This window comes from Bufo bufo, chromosome 2 (genome assembly GCF_905171765.1).
Source record: "Bufo bufo chromosome 2, aBufBuf1.1, whole genome shotgun sequence".
NCBI classification, from domain to species: Eukaryota; Metazoa; Chordata; class Amphibia; order Anura; family Bufonidae; genus Bufo; species Bufo bufo.
In genome coordinates this window covers 217,499,437-217,524,125 of record NC_053390.1, presented here as the reverse complement: position 1 = coordinate 217,524,125, position 24,689 = coordinate 217,499,437, and the positions used below count along the sequence as shown (strand labels likewise).

General features: G+C 47.3%; 1 protein-coding gene across 2 annotated transcripts in view; it reads left to right on the top strand.

Moving 5' to 3' along the window:
- RILPL1 (Rab interacting lysosomal protein like 1) overlaps positions 1–24,689 on the top strand; it is an 85,973-nt gene that overhangs the window by 47,749 nt on the left and 13,535 nt on the right. For both annotated transcript variants that reach the window (XM_040416206.1, XM_040416207.1), the window contains exon 6: positions 699–797. In XM_040416206.1, coding sequence (XP_040272140.1) covers positions 699–797 — 99 coding nt within the window. The remainder of the gene's footprint in view (positions 1–698; positions 798–24,689) is intronic.

Here is a 24,689-nt window from a genome sequence, read left to right as displayed (position 1 = left end):
ATTTCTGCTAGGAGTTATGAATGAATTGCTAGCAGTCTGCAGTAAGGGTACTGAGGGGTTGCCAGTTGGGGGTGTGTACCTGCACAGTCTGAAAATGGCAGCACTGACTGGATACAGTGAGACTGTGCAGGTACACCCCCCCCTCCCAACTGGTTACCACCCTCTGTACCCTTACTGCAGACTGCTAGCAATTCATTCATAACTTCTAGCAGAAATAATAAAGGAATGACACAACATAGAGCCATAAGACTAGATGCTCCAGAATTGTTATTACATGGGGAATGCATGACGCTATTACAACAGGCATGTCAGGAGTGGTGACAGGTCCTCTTTAAGTAACTTAAAATACCATTATAAACTTAATATATATGATATGATGAGGTGAGGCAACCCCTTTAACTTTTCTGGAGTGCCACCACTGGTGACATTAAGCATTACACAGAACCAATTCAAACCTATAGGTTGCCTGTATAATGCAGGATAGGACAGGTCCTCCAGAAATAAGATGCTCTTTGTAACTGCTCTCCTCCCTCTATAACTCAGTTACCCATTAGGGTGTATAGAAATTGGTTGTCTTAACTAGACAGCCCTATTAAAAGTTTGTTTTTTCTTTTTCTTTTATAATACTCTACAGTATATTGTCACGTTGTGAATTATTATAACTAATCTGATTTTGATCATTATATGTTTGTCTTTAGCGAGGAAGCCGATGAGGAGAGCAAGGTTCCACAATCCTCCCCATCCCCGATATTTAGCTCCAAACCTACAAACCCACAGGAGTCTGGTATCAAAAGGCTGTAAGTAATAATCTAGTTATTTAATGACTATTGTATAACATAGTTGTTATTTGGTTAGAAATCTTTATAACAGAATATAACCGAGGATCAGGCGGGTACCCAATTCTTCTCTCCCCTGACATTTGGTATAAAGGAGAATCATACACATTAGCTCTGGCTGACCTTTATCCATTGTGTATGGTCAGCTTTCAAGGACTAAAACTGATGACCTTATACATTGAATATATGGTATGTGACTGTTGGTTGGGTTTACATCATGTTTTTGCCATTCATTTAACGTATACAAAAAACGTATACATTAACGTATGCCTCAGATCGATGCCATACAGTGGCATCTGTCACCATAAATTTCCATTGTAAAAAAAATCACTCTACAGGATGGAAAAGCGTAATGTACTCAGCTGTTGTATCCTTTCCCCCCCCAATGTATACGTTAAACGGATGGCAAAAACGAGACCTGAACCCACCCTAAGTGTTTTTTCCGTTTATTTTACAATTGTATAGATCAGAATGGTGTCAAGTATGTTCCTGGCAATTGTGAACGCTTATGAGAATGAGATGGGAACAACCTATGTAGCGGCTGGAGCATGTTCAGTGTGCGTGACATGCTGTAAGATTTATAGGGACATTGATATTTTAGCTATTATCACATGCTGTAGAGCTTTGTCCTTGTTAAAGGGGTTCTCTCTCATTGATGGGAGTCCCTCACCGATCAGCAGTTCTGGTACTACACATTTCTGTCCATTGTGTAGGGTTCGGAGCTGGTAACTGCAGCACTGCTCCCATCCATGTCAGTGGACACTACACAATGGACAGAACTGACTTCCAGCACCGGAGCTTCTGGTGGGGAGGCAGGGTGTCGGCCCCCCGCCAATCAGATATTGATGGCCTATCCTAAGAAAAGGCCATTAACCACCTCCGGACCGCTTAACGCAGGATCGCGTTCCGGAGGTGGCAGCCCTGCGCACAGTCACGCATATACGCGTCATCTCGCGCGAGCCGAGACTTCCTGTGAACGCGCGCACACAGGCGCGCGCGCTCACAGGAACGGAAGGTAAGAGAGTTGATCTCCAGCCTGCCAGCGGCGATCGTTCGCTGGCAGGCTGGAGATGTGTTTTTTTTAACCCCTAACAGGTATATTAGACGCTGTTTTGATAACAGCGTCTAATATACCTGCTACCTGGTCCTCTGGTGGTCCCCTTTGTTTGGATCGACCACCAGAGGACACAGGTAGCTCAGTAAAGTACCACCAAGCACCACTACACTACACTACACCCCCCCCCGTCACTTATTAACCCCTTATTAGCCCCTGATCACCCCATATAGACTCCCTGATCACCCCCCTGTCATTGATCACCCCCCTGTCATTGATCAACCCCCTGTAAAGCTCCATTCAGATGTCCGCATGATTTTTACGGATCCACTGATAGATGGATCGGATCCGCAAAACGCATACGGACGTCTGAATGAAGCCTTACAGGGGCGTGATCAATGACTGTGGTTATCACCCCATATAGACTCCCGATCACCCCCCTGTCATTGATTACACCCCTGTCATTGATCAACCCCCTGTAAAGCTCCATTCAGATGTCCGCATGATTTTTACGGATCCACTGATAGATGGATCGGATCCGCAAAACGCATACGGACGTCTGAATGAAGCCTTACAGGGGCGTGATCAATGACTGTGGTTATCACCCCATATAGACTCCCTGATCACCCCCCTGTCATTGATTACACCCCTGTCATTGATCAACCCCCTGTAAAGCTCCATTCAGATGTCCGCATGATTTTGACGGATCCACTGATAGATGGATCGGATCCGCAAAACACATACAGGCGTCTCCCTGGAGCCTTCCAGGGGGGGTGATCACCCCATATAGACTCCCTGATCACCCCCCTGTCATTGATCACCCCCCCCCCCTGTCATTGATCACCCCCCCCTGTCATGCTGCATTCAGATGTCCGTATGATTTTTACGGATCTACGGATACATGGATCGGATCCGCAAAACACATACGGACATCTGAATGGAGCCTTACAGGGGGGTGATCAATGACAGGGGGGTGATCACCCCATATAGACTCTCTGATCACCCCCCTGTCATTGATCACCCCCCTGTCATTGATCACCCTCTGTAAGGCTCCATTCAGACATTTTTTTGGCCCAAGTTAGCGGAATTTATTTATTTTTTTCTTACAAAGTCTCATATTCCACTAACTTGTGTCAAAAAATTAAATCTCACATGAACTCACCATACCCCTCACGGAATCCAAATGCGTAAAATTTTTTTGACATTTATATTCCAGACTTCTTCTCACGCTTTAGGGCCCCTAGAATTCCAGAGCAGTATAAATACCCCACATGTGACCCCATTTCGGAAAGAAGACACCCCCAGGTATTCCGTGAGGGGCATATTGAGTCCATGAAAGATTGAAATTTTTGTCCCAAGTTAGCGGAACGGGAGACTTTGTGAGAAAAAAATAAAAAATATCAATTTCCGCTAACTTGTGCCAAAAAAAAAAAATTTCTATGAACTCGCCATGCCCCTCATTGAATACCTTGGGGTGTCTTCTTTCCAAAATGGGGTCACATGTGGGGTATTTATACTGCCCTGGCATTCTAGGGGCCCCAAAGCGTGAGAAGAAGTCTGGTATCCAAATGTCTAAAAATGCCCTCCTAAATGGAATTTGGGCACCTTTGCGCATCTAGGCTGCAAAAAAGTGTCACACATCTGGTATCGCCGTAATCGGGAGAAGTTGGGGAATGTGTTTTGGGGTGTCATTTTACATATACCCATGCTGGGTGAGAGAAATATCTTGGTCAAATGCCAACTTTGTATAAAAAAATGGGAAAAGTTGTCTTTTGCCAAGATATTTCTCTCACCCAGCATGGGTATATGTAAAATGACACCCCAAAACACATTCCCCAACTTTTCCTGAATACGGCGATACCACATGTGTGACACTTTTTTGCAGCCTAGGTGGGCAAAGGGGCCCATATTCCAAAGAGCACCTTTAGGATTTCACAGGTCATTTACCTACTTACCACACATTAGGGCCCCTGGAAAATGCCAGGGCAGTATAACTACCCCACAAGTGACCCCATTTTGGAAAGAAGACACCCCAAGGTACTCCGTGAGGGGCAGGGCGAGTTCCTAGAATTTTTTATTTTTTGTCACAAGTTAGTGGAAAATGATGATTTTTTATTTTTTTTTTTTTTTCATACAAAGTCTCATGTTCCACTAACTTGTGACAAAAAATAAAAACTTCCATGAACTCACTATGCCCATCAGCGAATACCTTGGGGTCTCTTCTTTCCAAAATGGGGTCACTTGTGGGGTAGTTATACTGCCCTGGCATTCTAGGGGCCCAAATGTGTGGTAAGGAGTTTGAAATCAAATTCTGTAAAAAATGACCAGTGAAATCCGAAAGGTGCTCTTTGGAATATGGGCCCCTTTGCCCACCTAGGCTGCAAAAAAGTGTCACACATCTGGTATCGCCGTACTCAGGAGAAGTTGGGGAATGTGTTTTGGGGTGTCATTTTACATATACCCATGCTGGGTGAGAGAAATATCTTGGCAAAAGACAACTTTTCCCATTTTTTTATACAAAGTTGGCATTTGACCAAGATATTTATCTCACCCAGCATGGGTATATGTAAAAAGACACCCCAAAACACATTCCCCAACTTCTACTGAATACGGAGATACCAGATGTGTGACACTTTTTTGCAGCCTAGGTGGGCAAAGGGGCCCATATTCCAAAGAGCACCTTTCGGATTTCACTGGTCATTTTTTACAGAATTTGATTTCAAACTCCTTACCACACATTTGGGCCCCTAGAATGCCAGGGCAGTATAACTACCCCACAAGTGACCCCATTTTGGAAAGAAGAGACCCCAAGGTATTTCGTGATGGGCATAGTGAGTTCATAGAACTTTTTATTTTTTGTCACAAGTTAGTGGAATATGAGACTTTGTAAGAAAAAAAAAAAAAATCATCATTTTCCGCTAACTTGTGACAAAAAATAAAAAGTTCTATGAACTCACTATGCCCATCAGCGAATACCTTAGGGTGTGTACTTTCAGAAATGGGGTCATTTGTGGGGTGTTTGTACTGTCTGGGCATTGTAGGACCTCAGGAAACATGACAGGTGCTCAGAAAGTCAGAGCTGCTTCAAAAAGCGGAAATTCACATTTTTGTACCATAGTTTGTAAACGCTATAACTTTTACCCAAACCATTTTTTTTTTATCAAAGACATGTAGAACAATAAATTTAGAGCAAAATTTCTGTATGGATGTCGTTTTTTTTTGCAAAATTTTACAACTGAAAGTGAAAAATGTCATTTTTTTGCAAAGAAATCGTTAAATTTCGATTAATAACAAAAAAAGTAAAAATGTCAGCAGCAATGAAATACCACCAAATGAAAGCTCTATTAGTGAGAAGAAAAGGAGGTAAAATTCATTTGGGTGGTAAGTTGCATGACCGAGCAATAAACGGTGAAAGTAGTGTAGGTCAGAAGTGTAAAAAGTGGCCTGGTCTTTCAGGGTGTTTAAGCACTGGGGGCTGAGGTGGTTAAGATAAAAATACTAGAAAACCCCTTTAAAGCTGCACTGGCATGTCAGAGGAGAAACACCCTCTGGTTTCATTAGAAGCTGGATTTATCATGTTCATTGTATTTCTAATTATGTTTTTTTTTTTTATTTTTTTTTTTGAGATCACAAAGAAATACAATAAATCTTGACTGCTCCATATTTACGCTAACTGTATGCAGCCTTTCTCCTGCCTTCTGGCATGGCAGGAAATAGTGGCTTCACACTTTCTGTTGTCAGCCATATTGGCTACCATATTCCCTTTTTTGTGTCCCTGAAAGAGCCCTCCCCACGCCTGGTCCCTCTGGCAGTCGGTTGCAGGCATTCTCACCCTTCACATCCCCTATGGTTCAGTGAATGTGACATTGTGTCAGGAGGGATGTGTCCGACAGATCAGAACCACTAATTCTTCCTTATCCACCTAGCATGCAGACAACAAGAACTGAATCGTCAGAGATGATACTTTCCCCTCACATAGCATTTAAAACAGGCATGTCAGGAGTGTATAAATATTATTCAGAACCGTTCCCAGAGGACTTCCAGCTTACCATACAGCTACAGGTTATTTTCCACTGATGGAACTTGCTTGAAATTACTGGACTCTACCCTATTTATTTATTTTTTTCTACTAGGCCAGAGTTGAAAATAGTACCTGGTACTTTTATGATACCTTGGAGGTTTCAAGCCAGCTAAGCTGGTACCATGAGGTCACTTGACCACTTTGTTGACTTTGTTGGTTCGAAAGTGATTGGTTCGAAAGAATCTCCACTACACGGGTTCCAGCTACATGGAGGGCTACCATGTCCACAGTGGTAAACAAACTGCCTGGAACCAAAACGGAGTAGAACTGAGTAGAGTAAGATAGAGCTAGTACCATGCACTGGAAAAGTGGCTTCTAATATTGAATTGTGTGGGTGCTGACACAAGAAGCAAATGAGAGGTAATCCTGTTGATCAGTGTGCATATACCTACATATTCTTCATTATTTTAGCAACCTTATTCTTTCCTAAATAATATTATATCTTTGAAACCAACAGACTTTCCTCAGATGGATTATGGATTAAAAATGTTGTGGATATAATATGAAGTTGTTTTTATTCTTTGTAGTGATGAGTTCCCCACAATATACAGTTATTGGCTTATTTTCACATCATGGCTTGTCTGTGTCCTCTCTATGATCACCATGTCCAGGTAACAAGGCCTTCCTTTTCCTTCCTCATGGTTTTCATAGTCCGCGAGCATGTATTGAAACTGCATGATCCTGATGTGCCTCATCAGTGTGTCATCCTGTCATGTCTCCTTAACAGTTTTACACAATTATGTGTAAAATTGTTGTTCATCTGCAACTCCCATTTCCTCAGTAACCCTGTAGACCCCAGAGTCATTGCTCACACATAGGAGAGAAGTTTAAAGGGCATCTGTCAGCAGATTTGTACCTATGAAACCAGTTGACCTGTTACATGTGTGCTTGGCAGCTGAAGGCATCTGTGTTGGGCCTATGTTCATATGCTGAGAAAAATGATATTTTAATATATGCAAATGAGGCCCTAGGGGCAACAGGGCCGTTGCCATTATTCCTAGAGGCTCTGCTCTCTCTGCAACTGCCGCTCCCTCTGCACTTTGACAGGGACAGGCAGTGTAAACGTGATCTCGTCTGGCCCTGACTTCTCCTAAAGTCAATCAAAGTGGAGAGGGCGCTGCAGTTACAGAGAAAACATAGCCTCCAGGTGTAATGACAACGCCCCCGTTGCTCCTAGAAGCTCATTTGCATATAGCAAAACATAATTTTTCTCAGCTATGTGGGCACATATGAACATGGGACCGACACAGATGCCTTCAGCTGCCAAGCGCACAAGCAACAGGTCAGCCAGTTTCATGGGTACAATCTGTTGACAGATGCCCTTTAACCCCTTGAGAACCTCCAAGTCCAGTCTTTAAACATGGCGCCCGCTCGCCCGTGCAACGGGCGCCATAGCCGCCGGGCTTCTCATTTTAAATAACAGAGACCTGTGGCACATGTATGCGATCAGCCATAAGGCTGATCGCATACATTTTCCCCTTCAGATGCGGTGGTAAAATGTGACCACGGCATTTGAGCAGTCCGGAAGCTTCCGCTCCGGTAACAGCGTTCCCTGGCTGAGATTGGGAAACCTGTTACATTGCTGAAATAGCCCGAAGCCTCAAGCAGGCTTCGGAGTCTTTCAGGAATATACCAATACAGGTGGCAGCATTGTATTGTTATATTGCAAATGATGGCTATATAGCCATCAATGAACACAATGTTATTGTCAGCCAAGGTGACTTAAAAAAAGTAAAAAAAAGTTTTTACAAATATGAAAAAAAAAAAAAATCTAAAAGTCCAAATCATCCCCCTTTCCTTAAAATAAAAATACTTAAAGGGGTTGTCCGGGTTCAGAGCTGAACCCGGACATACCTCCATTTTCACCCAGGCAGCCCCCCCTGACTTGAGCATCGGAGCAGTTCATTCTCTGATGCTCTCCTTTGCCCTGCGCTAAATCGTGCAGGGCAAAGGCATTTTCAAGAGTTCCGGTGATGTACCGGGCTCTCCATGGGGCTGCCAGGAAGCCCGGTGACGTCACCGGCACTGATGGGCGGGCTTTAGCGCTGCCCTAGCCAGTAAAACGGCTAGGGCAGCGATAAAGTCCACCCATCAGAGCCGGTGACGTCACCGAATACACTGCTGGGCGGAAGCTTCCGCCTAGCAGTGTATTATTCAAAACAAAAGAGCCCGTGCCCTGCGCGATCTAGCGCAGGGCAAGGGAGCGCATCGGAGCATGAGATGCTCCGATGCCAACATCAGGGGTGCTGACTGGGTGAAAATAAGGGTATGTCCGGGTTCAGGTCTGAACCTGGACAACCCCTTTAAACAATAAAAAAAATAAACATCATGGGCATCGCCGTGTGCAAAAATGCCCATACAATTAAAATATAACAATATTAATGGCATACGGCAAATAGCACAACAGGAAAAAAAATAAAAACAGCCAATTCGCCATTTTTTGTCACTTCAACCACCCAATAGTTTTTTTTATAAAAAGTGATCAAAAAGTCGCACACACTTCAAATTGGTATCACTGAAAAGTACAGATTGTCCCGCAAAAAATGAGCCCTCACACAGCCCCGTTCATATAACTACAAAAAAGTTATAGGGGTCAGAATATAGTTATACATTTATTTTTTTTATTCCCCCCCCCCAAAGGTTTTAATATATATTTTTTCAGTATTAAAACGCAAGATAAATTACACAACTGTGGTATCGTTGTAACCGTACTGATCTGGAGAATGAAGATAACAGGTCACTTTTACTGCATAGTGTACAGTGCAAAAAAAATAAAAAATTTATAAATAAAAACCTTTATCAAAATTGTGTTTTTTTTACCCCAATTCTCCCCCATTTGGAATTTTTTTCCTGCTTCCTACTACATGGTATGCAACCGTAAATGATGCCATTAGAAAGTACAACTTGTCCCGCAAAAAATAAGCCCTCATAAGGCTATTTGAATGGAAAAATAAAAAAGTTAGGACTATAGGAAGGAGGGGAGTGAAAAAAAGGAAAATCTCAGGGTCCTTTAAAGGGTTAAGGTTTATTTAATAGACGTGAACATGTAAATTCAGAAAAACATCAATTGGTAGTGGTTGTGGATGTCTGGGAGATAATTATTTATTTCATACTATATCAGCTCACCACCATTATGGGAAATAGGATGCAACCCCCCTATAGATTTCAGGACAGAAATAGAACTTCAGTATTGATTGGCAGTGTATTTGCAATGTCTTTGCATCAAAAAAGGTTCACATGGGTCAAAGAATACAGTTATGGGTGGTTGAGGTGACTGGTATTAGAGAAACGTATAGGAATTGTGTATAGGACACTTCTAGACGAGGCACTACATACTTGTATATAAGATGTGTTGATATGTCATATGACATGGGTACATCAGACACTGGATGTTATCTGACAGTAGCCCCGCAAGACGCCTTGTATAAAAGCCCTTCATGAGGCATTTACAGATTGTATCTTTGCTTTCCATTTGTGAGCGAACACAGTAGTTAGGCACATCTCATATATATATATATATATATATATATATATATATATATATATATATACACACACACACACAGGGAGTGCAGAATTATTAGGCAAATGAGTATTTTGACCACATCATCCTCTTTATGCATGTTGTCTTACTCCAAGCTGTATAGGCTCGAAAGCCTACTACCAATTAAGCATATTAGGTGATGTGCATCTCTGTAATGAGAAGGGGTGTGGTCTAATGACATCAACACCCTATATTAGGTGTGCATAATTATTAGGCAACTTCCTTTCCTTTGGCAAAATGGGTCAAAAGAAGGACTTGACAGGCTCAGAAAAGTAAAAAATAGTGAGATATCTTGCAGAGGGATGCAGCACTCTTAAAATTGCAAAGCTTCTGAAGCGTGATCATCGAACGATCAAGCGTTTCATTCAAAATAGTCAACAGGGTCGCAAGAAGCGTGTGGAAAAACCAAGGCGCAAAATAACTGCCCATGAACTGAGAAAAGTCAAGCGTGCAGCTGCCAAGATGCCACTTGCCACCAGTTTGGCCATATTTCAGAGCTGCAACATCACTGGAGTGCCCAAAAGCACAAGGTGTGCAATACTCAGAGACATGGCCAAGGTAAGAAAGGCTGAAAGACGACCACCACTGAACAAGACACACAAGCTGAAACGCCAAGACTGGGCCAAGAAATATCTCAAGACTGATTTTTCTAAGGTTTTATGGACTGATGAAATGAGAGTGAGTCTTGATGGGCCAGATGGATGGGCCCGTGGCTGGATTGGTAAAGGGCAGAGAGCTCCAGTCCGACTCAGACGCCAGCAAGGTGGAGGTGGAGTACTGGTTTGGGCTGGTATCATCAAAGATGAGCTTGTGGGGCCTTTTCGGGTTGAGGATGGAGTCAAGCTCAACTCCCAGTCCTACTGCCAGTTTCTGGAAGACACCGTCTTCAAGCAGTGGTACAGGAAGAAGTCTGCATCCTTCAAGAAAAACATGATTTTCATGCAGGACAATGCTCCATCACACGCGTCCAAGTACTCCACAGCGTGGCTGGCAAGAAAGGGTATAAAAGAAGAAAATCTAATGACATGGCCTCCTTGTTCACCTGATCTGAACCCCATTGAGAACCTGTGGTCCATCATCAAATGTGAGATTTACAAGGAGGGAAAACAGTACACCTCTCTGAACAGTGTCTGGGAGGCTGTGGTTGCTGCTGCACGCAATGTTGATGGTGAACAGATCAAAACACTGACAGAATCCATGGATGGCAGGCTTTTGAGTGTCCTTGCAAAGAAAGGTGGCTATATTGGTCACTGATTTGTTTTTGTTTTTGAATGTCAGAAATGTATATTTGTGAATGTTGAGATGTTATATTGGTTTCACTGGTAAAAATAAATAATTGAAATGGGTATATATTAGTTTTTTGTTAAGTTGCCTAATAATTATGCACAGTAATAGTCACCTGCACACACAGATATCCCCCTAAAATAGCTAAAACTAAAAACAAACTAAAAACTAGTTCCAAAAATATTCAGCTTTGATATTAATGAGTTTTTGGGGTTCATTGAGAACATGGTTGTTGTTCAATAATAAAATTAATCCTCAAAAATACAACTTGCCTAATAATTCTGCACTCCCTGTATATATATATATATATAGTCAAGGCTCCGGGGGGAGTGCTAGATGAAGGTAAGAGAAACTGGACACCGTTGAACCTAACTTGGCTAGTGGTGTGCCTTTAGCCATGTACGCGGGTAAACCAGAAAAGGGGGCAAACCCAAGGAGTCTGAGCTTGGAATGAGACTGGGAATGAGGGAGGGTAGGGTGGGGCACTACGCGATGCTGACAACTTGGAGAGGCCGTGCGGCAGGATAAATGCCCTATGCCCCTCCCACAAATGCAGGCTGGAAATCCAGCCTGCTGTACTTGTGGTCAAGGCTCCGGGGGGAGTGCTAGATGAAGGTAAAAGAAACTGGACACGGTTGAACCTAACTTGGCTAGTGGTGTGCCTTTAGCCATGTACGCGGGTAAGCCAGAAAAGGGGGCAAAACATGAATTTAGGCAGTTTATTGATTGAGAATTTTACAGAACCAGACTGGAAAAAGCTTTGGCGATCTCGACCCGTGGATGTGGGATGTAACGGGAAAAACATGAAGATTGCCACCGTCCCATCTTCCGTATGATGTGAGCTGGGACGCCGTGTTTGGAAGCTGCGGACGCGGCCCCGATTCGGAAAGAATGCCCGGATATGGAGGCAGCGTGAAACCCTAGACCCGAAGCTAGAGTGCGAATGTGTCTGATGAACTGCGCAGAAGACAGTGAGCGTACGGGAAATGGCAGTAAGGGACTGTCGGGATTTCTGTCACAGAGAGTGGAGAGCAGTTGGTTGAACACTGCCACTGGGCACCAAGGGTTGAAGGAATTGAAGTACTCGATCTGAACCGGTGGACCGACTTGGGAGGTTTTAGAGGAAGGTAGGAGAAAAATGAAATGGTCGAGACTACGGTGAAGCTGACTAATTGCTGGCCCTAAGTTTTGGGCTGAGGTGCAGCAGAACTCCCCAGGCCTAAGGAACCCATAGAAGCTGAGGTAGAGGGCAGCTTTGAGGATCAAACTTTTAAATGGGCCAAAAGGACTACCATCTAGGGCGGCAGAAATTTTTTGAAATAAATCCCCTGTGACCGGTTGTCTGGTGGGAGTGGACGGAGAGGAGAGTTTCTGGATGCCTCTCAAGACAGCCTTGACCGCCTGGGAAGAAAAGAGGGAGATATGACTGGGATGATTGATCATGTGGTGATGCTGGATGCCCGCTAAGTAAAGTCTGATGGTGTTGTGGGACAACCGGAGCTCCTTGTGGCAGTACGCCAAAAAAGCCAGGACGAAGGAGACTTTATCCCTGTCCCCCCTAGGATGAAGGCGTGAAAACCGTCTGAAGGTGTTCCACCCCGTTAGATAGTTCCGGGCAGAATTAGGCGAGAGCGACTTGCGGATGAGACCGTGGGCTGCGGAAATGTACTCATTGGGTCCATGATCAGGGCTTCGAACCCTGGAGGTTTGATTCCGACTCTCCGTGCTCCTGGCATGACCTGAAAAAATAAATTAAAGTTTAATCGGGACAGGGCATCGGCTGCGGTGTTCTTTTTGCCCTCTATGTGCCTGCAGATGACATGGAAGTTGTGTTGCAAAGATAGCCAGGTGAGTTTGCGAACTAGACGCATGACCTTGGGGGAGCTGGACCTACCCCTGGCGAGGATGTCGAGAACCGCTTGGTTGTCCGTCATGAAGCAGACTGGCCTGTTACTCCATGACTGCCCCCAGACGAGAGCTTCTGCTACAATGGGGTATACTTCGAGCAGAGAAGAGGACTTGGCGGCCTCCTGGTCTGAAGAGACCTGCGCGGGCCAAGGGCCCGCAAACCATTGGTCCCCGCGGATGGCCCCGAAACCGAGGGATGCGGCAGCATCGGAAAACACCAAGGGGGAGGCATCGTTCCACTGGGGAACAAAGAGGGAGATGCTGTTCCAGCTGGACAAAAAAACTGACCACATGGCCAGATCCGCCAACGCATCGCGTCCGAGGTGGATGAGGGCATGCTGATCTGAGGCTGTTGGGAGGAGTCTGAGTAGGCCGGAGGTGAACGATCTGCCCTGGGGCATGATCCTGGCGGCAAAGTTGAAAGACTCCAACAACGATTGGAGTTCCAACTTTGACACAGTGCGGGTACCCACGAGCCTGGCCACTAAGTCCTTTAGCCTAATTAACTTGTCCAGGGGAAGGCTGGCCTCCATCTTGGCAGTGTCCAGGGTGATACCTAAAAAGGTGATTACCCTGGAGGAGCCCTCAACCTTTGATGGGGCCACTGGGACGTTCAGGCGACTGAACAGGCTGAGGAGGCTGTCCAGCCTGTCCAGGACGTGTTTGGCCTGCTCGATGAGCAAGAAGTCGTCCAAGTAATGGATCACCCTTGGACAATGAGCATGGTTGACCAGAATCCAGTGAAGTGCCTGGGCGAACTGATCAAAGAGCCAGGGGCTGCTCTTTGACCCGAACGTCAAGCGGGTGGCAAAATAATACTTTGCCCTCCATTTGACGCCATAGAACTTCCACAGGTGAGGCAGAATTGGCAGCAACTTGAAGGCATCAGAAATGTCAGCCTTCGATAACCAAGCTCCTGCCCCGACCTGTAAAATGAGCTCTATGGCCTCGTCCAGAGAAGAATACTGCATTGAGAATTCGTCCGACAGGACCAGAGAATTTAGGCTAGGGGTGCTGGATGCATGAGGAGCAGACAGGTCATAGATTAATCTTTTTTTATTTGAGGATTTCTTGACAACTAGGCCTATGGGGCTGACCCGGTACATAAGGAAAGGAGATTCGGCAAATGGACCAATCATGAATCCTTTCTGCAATTCAGCCTCCAACAATTCGTCCACCGCCACGGGGTCCGCCAGAGATGAGAGAAGGTTGGGGCATTCATGAGGTACCTGCGGAAGGGTGACTAACCCTGTATGGAAACCCTCGAAAAAACCCTGTTTGAGAAAGAGGACGAAACTGGGGTCATGGTGTTGTTGGAGGAAGGAGAGTAACAGGTCAATGTTGACCCCGCCTAGTCAGGAGCGTTTGGCTGTTCGTTGGGAACAGGAGGACTGAGGGTGGGCCTTAAAACAGATAGAGCAAATGTGTAATGCTTTGCATTTGTCATAACTGCAGAAACCTAAGTTGAAATTGTTACATATTTGATTCTTCTCTAAGAAGGTGATGGGACGGCCGAGTTTGTCCGTGAAAGGGTTGGATTTTTGCGCTCCGGTGTTGATTATTGGCCTGGCAGGGGGGGGTGTTGGAGACATGGGGGCACCAATCGGAAGAATGGAGGACTGATTGGCAGCCGGAGCAAGCTGGGGCTTTCTGGCCGGCAAAATGCCTGCAAAAGAGCTCCATGTCCAAGACAGCCCAGTTGGTGACGTGCTGGTATTGGAGGAACGCAGCTGCTGCCTTTGCGGAAAATGACCGATGGTATTCGTAGAAGGCGGAGCCTCCGTATTTGTACCCTAACTCGGTGATCCTGTACAGGTACGTGTCTAGTTCCTCCCTGCGGTGGGGATGCATGGAGCACACGATGTCACGGTACAGGCTGAAGGTCAGCATGAATTTGGGGATGGTAAGCTTTCTATTGAGGCGGACATCTTTAGACCTGAGCACCACCGATACATCACCGCAGGCAATTGTCCGGTTTTCGACTGTGTCGTGGTTGGAGATCAGGATGGCGGCTAAATTGATGTCTTTTCCTGCCAGAATATCACGCCTGATATTTTCTGGCACGAAGAAAGCGGGGGCGATGTCGGGAGTGCCATGACTTGTACCTGGGGTGTTGGACCGGGAAGTGGAAGGAACGGCTTCGGGTTCTGGGGGAGGAGGAGACGTGGAAATCTTGTTCTCCACGGCCTGGAGCCTGGAATCGATGTGCGACATTGAAGACGCTAAGTTATTGATGGTTGCGTGGAGTTGGGTCAGGGATAGTTGAATGGTAGACATGGAGACCAGGTCTTCGGAGGCTCCGGGTGGTTCGGGAGCCCTGGGTGATTCGGGAAAGAGCAGACGGTACAGCTCGGCCTTTCGTGCTGATGCAGAGTGGCGGATCCCCTTCTTTCTGAGTTCAGTGACCAACCTAGGGATCGTCCAATGTCTGTAAGAAGCGCGGCTGGCTGCTTCGGAGATCGCTGACTCCGGGATAGACATCGAGTCTTCAATGTCGGACACGTGGGACATGATACCACTGAATATGGGCACACCGTTCGAGCCGGACCCTGGAGCCAAGAAGGGTTAGGATGGAATTTAAATGGAACACTGGGCGCAATCGAAAAGGCCGGGTATGTCCGTGAAGAGGGTGAAAAACTTCACACCCCGTGAACCTGGGATCGGTAAGTGAGGATGAAAACTAACTGGTACCTGCGTGAAGAGGTACACCAAAAATATTCTGAAACGGAACTTACGTAGATGACGATCAGGAAGAACGAAACCTGAATAAGGAGAAAAGAAATGACAACCTGAGCGTGTCAGGAATTTACGAAAAAACAATAGACGGTGCAGAATGATCGGATTGGAGACCCAGGGTGCGCCAGGAGTTGGTTCTGAAGGAGATGAAAGATGGTGCTGTGTAGACGAGTGGCACATGCCAGTTGCCGTGATGAGTGGACAGAAAGCATGCCCAGGGCCAACGAAACTGACCTGAACGTGTCAGGCAGAAGAAACGTGGAAATAACCTGAACGGTTCCAGGCGACGGAAGGACAAGACCTGAAGGAATCATGAAAAACAAAGTGGCCTGAGCGTATCAGGTAGTGAATAAAACATGTCCTGGCGTGACAGGTGATTTAGAAACGTTGGGCCCTGTAAACAAGACCGAGGGCCGAGACGCCTCTGGTGACGAAGCCCCAACGGGGTGCCAGCGTGGAATTTACCAGTGTGGCAGGCAGTGAGGCGACATGACCCGCGCGTGATGGCAACGGAGAGCAACAGGACCCGAGCGTGACAGGTAAGATGCATGAACTGAACGTGACAGGTACACTTATGAGGCAGAAGACAAGAAGTGTGACGGGACAGTAGGAGAGGAGTTCGACGTGAGTGGCATGAGTAGACAAGGGAAAAAGATTTGGAAAGATGAACGAAAAACAAGCAGATCAGGCAAACGGACAAAAGAGGACCTGAAGGTAACCGGACAAAAGGACACGAAGAGCGAGAGCACATGACGAAAACCTGAACGTAACAGGCAAGAGGACACGAAGTAACCCTGGACATATCAGGCCACAGGACACGAAGAAAACCTGAACGTAACAGGCAACAAGACACGAAGAAAACCTGAACGTATCAGGCAACAGGACATGAAGAAAAACCTGAACGTATCAGGCAACAGGACACGAAGAAAAACCTGAACGTATCAGGCAAGAGGACACAAAGAAACCTGAACGTATCAGGAAAAAGGACATGAAGACAACCTGAACGTATCAGGCAGCAGTTTAAGGAGGGGAAATACATAGCACAATTGTGGGGCAATAATCATTCAATCATAGGGGCACCGGCAGTAATACTATAATGAGGCATCATATTTTTTATTGCATACATGTATCTGATTGGTATTCGCTAAAAAAATTCCTGCACATAAATTTTGGAGAATCCTGCAGTTCTTGCTTTCATAGGCCCTACTGAAGGGCACAGTAATTGCCAATAATATTCTGCTAATAGGGCATTTAGAAGGTGACCTAATTACAGGGGCTGTTATTTGTAGTTTCTTTCAGAGGAGGCCTTAATGCTGGTCAATTGTAGTGTGAATATTGATAGACTGGTGGATCAGTCAGTTACTTAAAGCGATACTCCATCCTAAAGTAAAAATTTGCTAATACCTCCACAGACTATTCTTCTTTTTATTAGCACAGAACATAAAATGGCACAACATAGCTCAAACAGAGTCATTTAGCAGACCATCAAAATGGGAATAAGCACAAAAAACATTGCGTACAGCAGTACAGGTCCCATAGTTATACCAAAAGATGTAACACATAAAACTCACGACAAGGGATAAGACAACTGACAGAACACAAAGGGAAAGGGACAGGTAAGGGAGAATAAGAGCAGGGATGGTAGGGGAGGAGGAGAAACCATTAGGGGGATGCCAGGTATGTATCCCAAGGTAGCCATATCGCTTGGAATTGTTCCACAGTGTTGTTAAGAGACGCCGTGAGACATTTCATGGACCTGTATTTATGGACCCTGGCTAGAAGCATGGACTTGGTGGGAGGGGTAGTCTGTTTCCAGGATTTGGTGATCAAGGATTTGGCTGCAGTGCAGAGTAAGGCCTCCTGCACACGAACATATTTTTTTGCGGTCCGCAAAAACGGGTCCCGTTTTTCCGTGATCCGTGACCGTTTTTTCGTCCGTGGGTCTTCCTTGATTTTTGGAGGATCCACGGACATGAAAAAAAAGTCGTTTTGGTGTCCACCTGGCCGTGCGGAGCCAAACGGATCCGTCCTGAATTACAATGCAAGTCAATGGGGACGGATCCGTTTGACGTTGACACAATATGGTGCAATTTCAAACGGATCCGTCCCCCATTGACTTTCAATGTAAAGTCAGGAGTTAATATACCATCGGATCTGAGTTTTCTCCAATCCGATGGTATATTTTAACTTGAAGCGTCCCCATCACCATGGGAACGCCTCTATGTTAGAATATACCGTCGGATTTGAGTTACATCGTGAAACTCAAATCCGACAGTATATTCTAACACAGAGGCGTTCCCATGGTGATGGGGACGCTTCAGGTCAGAATATACTAAAAGAACTGTGTACATGACTGCCCCCTGCTGCCTGGCAGGTGCTGCCAGGCAGCAGGGGGCAGCCCCCCCCCCTCCCTCCCCTGTAGTTAACTCATTGGTGGCCAGTGCGGCCGGCCCCCCCCCCCCCCTGTAGTTAACTCATTGGTGGCCAGTGGGCCCCCCCTCCCCTGTAGTTAACTCATTGGTGGCCAGTGCGGCCGGCCCCCCTCCCTCCCCTGTAGTTAACTCGTTGGTGGCCAGTGGGCCCCCCCTCCCTCCCCTGTAGTTAACTCGTTGGTGGCCAGTGGGCCCCCCTCTCCCTCCCCTGTACTTAACTCCTTGGTGGCCAGTGGGCCCCCCCCTCCCTCCCCTGTACTTAACTCCTTGGTGGCCAGTGGGCCTTCTCCCCTCCCTCCCCCTCCTAATTAAAATCTCCCCCCTATCATTGGTGGCAGCGGAGTGTACCGATCGGAGTCCCAGTTTAATCGCTGGGGTCCGATCGGTAACCATGGCAACCAGGACGCTACTGCAATCCCGGTTGCCATGGTTACTTAGCAATTTGTAGAACCATTATACTTACCTGCGAGCTGCGATGGTCTGCGTCCGGTCGGGAGCTCCTCCTACTGGTAAGTGACAGGTCCGGCCGGGAGCTCCTCCTACTGGTAAGTGACATGTCCTGTCACTTACTTACCAGTAGGAGGAGCTCTTGGCCGGACCTGTCACTTACCAGTAGGAGGAGCTCCCGACCGGACGCAGCCCATCGCAGCTCGCAGGTAAGTATAATGGCTCTACAAATTGCTAAGTAACCATGGTAACCGGGACTGCAGTAGCGTCCTGGTTGCCATGGTTACCGATCGGAGCCCCAGCGATTAAACTGGGACTCCGATCGGTACACTCCGCTGCCACCAATGATAGGGGGGAGATTTTAATTAGGAGGGGAGAAGGCCCACTGGCCACCAAGGAGTTAACTACGGGGGAGGGAGGGGGCTCCGGCCGCACTGGCCACCAATGAGTTAACTACAGGGGAGGGGGGGGCCCACTGGCCACCAATGAGTTAACTACAGGGGAGGGGGGGCCGGCCGCACTGGCCACCAATGAGTTAACTACAGGGGAGGGAGGGGGGGGCCGGCCACACTGGCCACCAATGTGTTAACTACAGGGGGGGGGGGGGGGCTGCCCCCTGCTGCCTGGCAGCACCTTCCAGGCAGCAGGCAGCAGGGGGCAGTCATGTACACAGTTCTGTTAGTATATTCTAACCTGAAGCGTCCCCATCACCATGGGAACGCCTCTGTGTTAGAATATACTGTCGGTTCTGAGTTTTCACGAAGTGAAAACTCAGCTATGAAAAAGCTTTTATGCAGACGGATCTTCGGATCCGTCTGTATAAAAACTAACCTACGGCCACGGATCACGGACACGGATGCCAATCTTGTGTGCATCTGTGTTCTTTCACGGACCCATTGACTTGAATGGGTCCGTGAACCGTTAGCCGTGAAAAAAATAGGACAGGTCATATTTTTTTCACGGCCAGGAAACACGGATCACGGATGCGGCTGCAAAACGGTGCATTTTCCGATTTTTCCACGGACCCATTGAAAGTCAATGGGTCTGCGAAAAAAAACGGAAAACGGCACAACGGCCACGGATGCACACAACGGTCGTGTGCATGAGGCCTAAGAGGAACAGCATGGAGGAGTACTTGTTCAACCCCGGAGGTGGCAGTTTAGGTAAATAGACCTTTGGGTCTAGCGGTACAGTGGATCCAAAAAGGAAATGAGCCACATACCTCACCTCCCCCCAAAATGGGGTGATATTGGAGCACGTCCAAAAAATATGGTACAAAGAACCCATGTTGTTCAAGCACCGCCAGCAGACAGACGGAACAGTGTGGTTTATGGAATGTAGGAGTGCAGGGGTATGGTACCAGTGCACTAGCAGCTTATACTGCGTCTCCTTATACGTGGTGCAAATAGATGACTGGGCTGCCCTATTCCATACAGTCTGCCAGGCACTACGAGAAAGAGGCGATCTGAGGGCGGAAGCCCATTTTTCCATATATGCATGATGTGGGATCTCGCCCTTCGCAGATGTGGCCAGAAGGTGGTATAGATGACAGAGATCAGGCCTCTCGTCCTGGTGCCTAGTTGGCACAGACGCTCAAATGGGGCAGGGATTGACACCTTAAGCAAACCAAAAGTAGTGCTCACATAGTGACAAACCTGGAGGTAGTGGAATCCCTCCGTCGCCAGTACTTTTCATTGGTACTGAAGCTGCGCAAAGGATCTCAGTGTCAGAGTAGAAGCGTTCACAATGTCCGCCAGGTGGAAGAGACCCAACGACGACCAGACCCGGACCATAGGAGCGGTTAAAGGGGTTGTCCGGGTTCAGAGCTGAACCCGGACATACCCTTATTTTCACCCAGGCAGTCCTCTTGAGGCTAGCATCGGAGCATCTCCTGCTCCGATGCGCTTCTTTGCCCTTCGTAAATCGTGCAGGGCCAGGTCTCTTTTGTTTTCAATAACACACTGCCGGGCGGAAACTTCAACTCTCAAGATGAGATCCAAAGAGCTTTCACTATCAGTGAAGCAAGCCATCATTAGGCGGAAAAAACACAACAAACCCATCAGAGAGATAGCAAAAATATTCGGCGTGGCCAAAAGAACTGTTTGGAACTTTCTTAAAAATAAGGAACGCATCGGTGAGCTCAGCAACACCAAAAGACCCGGAAGACCACGGAAAACAACTGTGGTGGATAACCGAAAAATTATTTTCCTGGTGAAGAAAACACCTTTCACAACAGTTGGCCAGATCAAGAACACTCTCCAGGGGATAGGTGTATGTGTGTCAAAGTCAACAATCAAGAGAAGACTTCACCAGAGGGAATACAGAGGGTTCAGCACAAGATGTAAACCATTGGTGAGCCTCAAAAACAGGAAGGCCAGATTAGAGTTTGCCAAACGACATCTAAAAAAGCCTTCACAGTTCTGGAACAACATCCTATGGATAGATGAGACCAAGATCAACTTGTACCAGAGTGATGGGAAGAGAAGAGTATGGAAAGGGAAAGGAACTGCTCATGATCCTAAGCATACCACCTCATCATTGACGCATGGTGGTGGTAGTGTCATGGCGTGGGCATGTATGGCTGCCAATGGAACTGGTTCTCTTGTATTTATTGATGATGTGACTGCTGACAAAAGCAGCAGGATGAATTCTGAAGTGTTTCGGGCAATATTATCTGCTCATATTCAGCCAAATGCTTCAGAACTCATTGGACGGCGCTTCACAGTGCAGATGGACAATGACCCAAAGCATACTGCAAAAGCAGCCAAAGAGTTTTTTAAGGGAAAGAAGTGGAATGTTATACAATGGCCAAGTCAATCACCTGACCTGAATCCGACTGAGCATGCATTTCACTTGCTGAAGACAAAACTGAAGGGAAAATGCCCTAAGAACAAGCAGGAACTGAAGACAGTTGCAGTAGAGGCCTGGCAGAGCATCACCAGGGATGAAACCCAGCGTCTGGTGATGTCTATGCGTTCCAGACTTCAGGCTGTAATTAACTGCAAAGGATTTGCAGCCAAGTATTAAAAAGTGAAAGTTTGATTTATGATTATTATTATGTCCCATTACATTTGGTCTCTTAACAAGTGGGAGGCACATATGCAAACTGTTGTAATTCCTACACCGTTTACCTGATTTGAATGTAATTACCCTCAAATTAAAGCTGACAGTCTGCAGTTAAAGCACATCTTGTTAATTTCCTTTTAAATCCATTGTGGTGGTGTATAGAGCCAAAAATGTTAGAATTGTTTTGATGTCCCAATATTTATAGACCTGACTGTAAGTCTAATGGAAACATCACACATCTTCAAAGTCAGAGCATTGCCAAAAAAGTAATCTATCCGGGGGGAGAAATAGAAGGTAAACATTCTACCCGAGGGGTTGTCCATCCTCCTGATCACGCTACGGAAGCTCCTAGCCAGGCGGCACTGGGTCGAGGGCAGGGGGGTAGAGAGGAGGGACAACCGGTCCGCGTTCTCAGAGAAAAGCATGTTGAAATCCCCACCCAGGATCCACGAGGCCGGAGGCAGGCCTTGGAGCCTGCATAGGACCCGATGCACAAACGTAAGCTGGGAGGTGTTAGGGGCATACACATTACAGAGTATGATGGGGTGACCCTGGTAAGACCCTTCCAGGATGACGTAGCGGCCAGCGGAGTCTATGTGGGATGAGAATATTTAAATGGGACAGTAGGGCGACAACAGCATGGTAACACCTTCCTTTCGACGACTGTGGTTAGCTAGGAAGGCGTGTTGGTAGTAATGCTTGGCAAAACTAAAGGATCCGGTCTGGTCGAAGTGGGTCTCCTGAAGAAAGGCCACATCTGCCCTTAGGTTGCGGAGCTCCCGGAGCACCAAACGCCTCTTGGCATTAGAGCCAAGTCCTTTTACGTTCAAGGTGACACACCTAACCATTGAGGTAGAGTAGAGTAGCAAGGTGTCTTACCAGCTATGAAGGTATCAGCAGAAGAGCTGAGCAGAACCAGAAGGTCAAGAACAGAAACAGGAAAAACAGTCGTGACCAACAGACGGCGACTACGCCACCATTATATCTTTCTAGGCCTTGAGTGGGCTGTAACAGGGAAGTCCCTGAAAAAGGCAAAAAGAGAATGTCCAGGCACGCCAACAAGTCCATCAGCGATGGGGAGTTGTTCCTCCAGGTTCAGGGAACGGCAATCTAGGTGATGGGGGGACGCTCCTCCAGGGTCAGCAGACCTCACTTTGGGCGAGGGCATTCGACGTCTCTTGTGGCCTCCCGTCGCCTGCCAAGCAAGTGGGGGGGCAGGGATGTCGTGGTGATCTCCCAATCAGAGAGCTCAGGTACTGGCAAGTCCAGCGCGGCACAGAATGGGCCAAGGTCAGCGTAGGAGCGTAAGGCCACTGTGCGGCCATTCATCCTGGTGTTTAAGGAGAAGGGGAACCCCCAGCAGTACGGGATCCGATGGTCCCTCAGGGTATCCAATAGGGGGCGAAGGTGGCAACGTTTCTGCAGCATGATCCACGGAAAGTCTTGGAAAAGCTGGACCCGAGCCCCCCGGAAATCCAGAATTTGGGAGTCCCTGGTTTTTTTCATGATCGCTTCTTTCCGGATGAAGTCATGGACGCACCAAATAATGTCTCTGGGTTGGGGGGTGGACCTTTTGGGTCAGAGAGCTCTATGAGCCCTCTCCAGCTTAGTGGTATGAGACGGGGGGTTCCCCATAATTTTGTTGTAGAGCGTGTCCAGGATTCCTTGTATGTCCTCCTGTGGGGGCTCCGGGAGGCCACAGATTCTGATTTTGTTCCTCCCACGATTGTCTAAGTCCTCTATATGACACTGCAGCTCGTGGAGCCCCGCAACCTGTGAGGACACCGAGGTGTGGAGTTGACAGACACAGGACCACATAACTTCATGTTTTTTCTCTAGGGTCTCCACCCGGGTGGCAATAGAGTGTAGGTCGTGTCGAACCGCAAAGATTTCAGAGCGGCTTGTTGCGGTGACCCCTGTAACCAGAGCCCGGAAGTCCCCTTTAGTGGGCAGCTGGGAGAACATGGAAGCCCAGTCCATGGGGGGAAGGGGGACCGCTGTAGGTGCCGTGGTCAGAATATGGGGAGTTTGTAGGGGTAGGGGCAGCATACCACTGCATGGAAGGGGTAGCCCCTATGTCATCCTCAAGGTCCAGAGAAGAGAGGGGGGCAGGGGACACTGCCACTGTGAGGTTCTCATCCGGGGGTCCCCTTCTGCAGGGAGAGAGAGCCGGGGGGGAGGATGGTTGAGGGGGGTCAGCATAACTTCGCTGTGCACTGACCTGAAGGGTCATCGGCGGTCCGCCACGTGCAGGCGCCATCTTGGGTCCTGGGCCCATGTCCAGGGCGGCGGTAGAGAGGCTGGAGGCTGGCTGGTCTCTACAGCCATGATGATGCTCCTGCGTTGCAGGAGGGTCTGCCGCCTCGCAGTACCGTACTTCCCTGCAGCACTGAGGGAGCGCCTCTGCAGGGGCAGCCAGGTTGGGCGGAGAAGATGGCGGCGTGCTCTGTCCTGAGCACAGGACGAAGACGATGTTCCGGATGGTGCCTCGGTGAGGAGGGCCCGGAGGAGGTAGGGCCCCTTGTGGGGGGCTTCTTGGGAAGTTTCTTGCCCATGTTGATGTCGGTGTTGTAGGCTCAAGGCCCCTAATGTTGCGGCTCAGTGGCGGAACTCAGCACTCACGCGTCCTTCTCCATGAGCTGCTAGGCCACGCCAATTATATTCCTATTCACGCTTCCTTCCTATTCTACGGGCAGTGAGCTTAGGAAGTTTGATAGGCGAGCACAGATTGTTCTAGCACTGTGTCTATCGGAAGGCAGGGTTTGTCATAATTCCTAAGTACACTGGGGCAGATTTACTATTGAAAATGTGCCAGGTTTTTTTTGTGCAACTTGCGCCAAAAACTTGCATACATGCTTTGCACCACATTTATTAAATGTTTTATAAACTTTTCTGACCTTTCTTATACTTTGCCTGACAAAGGGCGTGGCTTTGCGAGAAATGAGTGTGGCTTAGATGCACATGAAAAGTAGTGTAAAGTTAGACTAGACTGTCACGGACGTACCGAGACATACGGATGTCCACGCGACAGTTAGTGTCAGGAGATCTTGTGGATTAATAGGCGCCTGTGTTGTTTCTGGTACTGGCCACACCCTTAACCTCCAGCTGTTGCTATTGTGGTCATTTAACTTTCCCTATTTATAGTTGTCTCTCCCACAATGCTGTGCGGTTTATAGCTTCAGTTGAACCTGTGGATAGCTGGTGTTATGAGCTCCTCATTAAATTATCGGAAAGGAACGCTTCCTTCCCGACAATCTGCTTGTACGTCGTCCTGTGTAAAGGAACCTTTAGACAGTGCAAC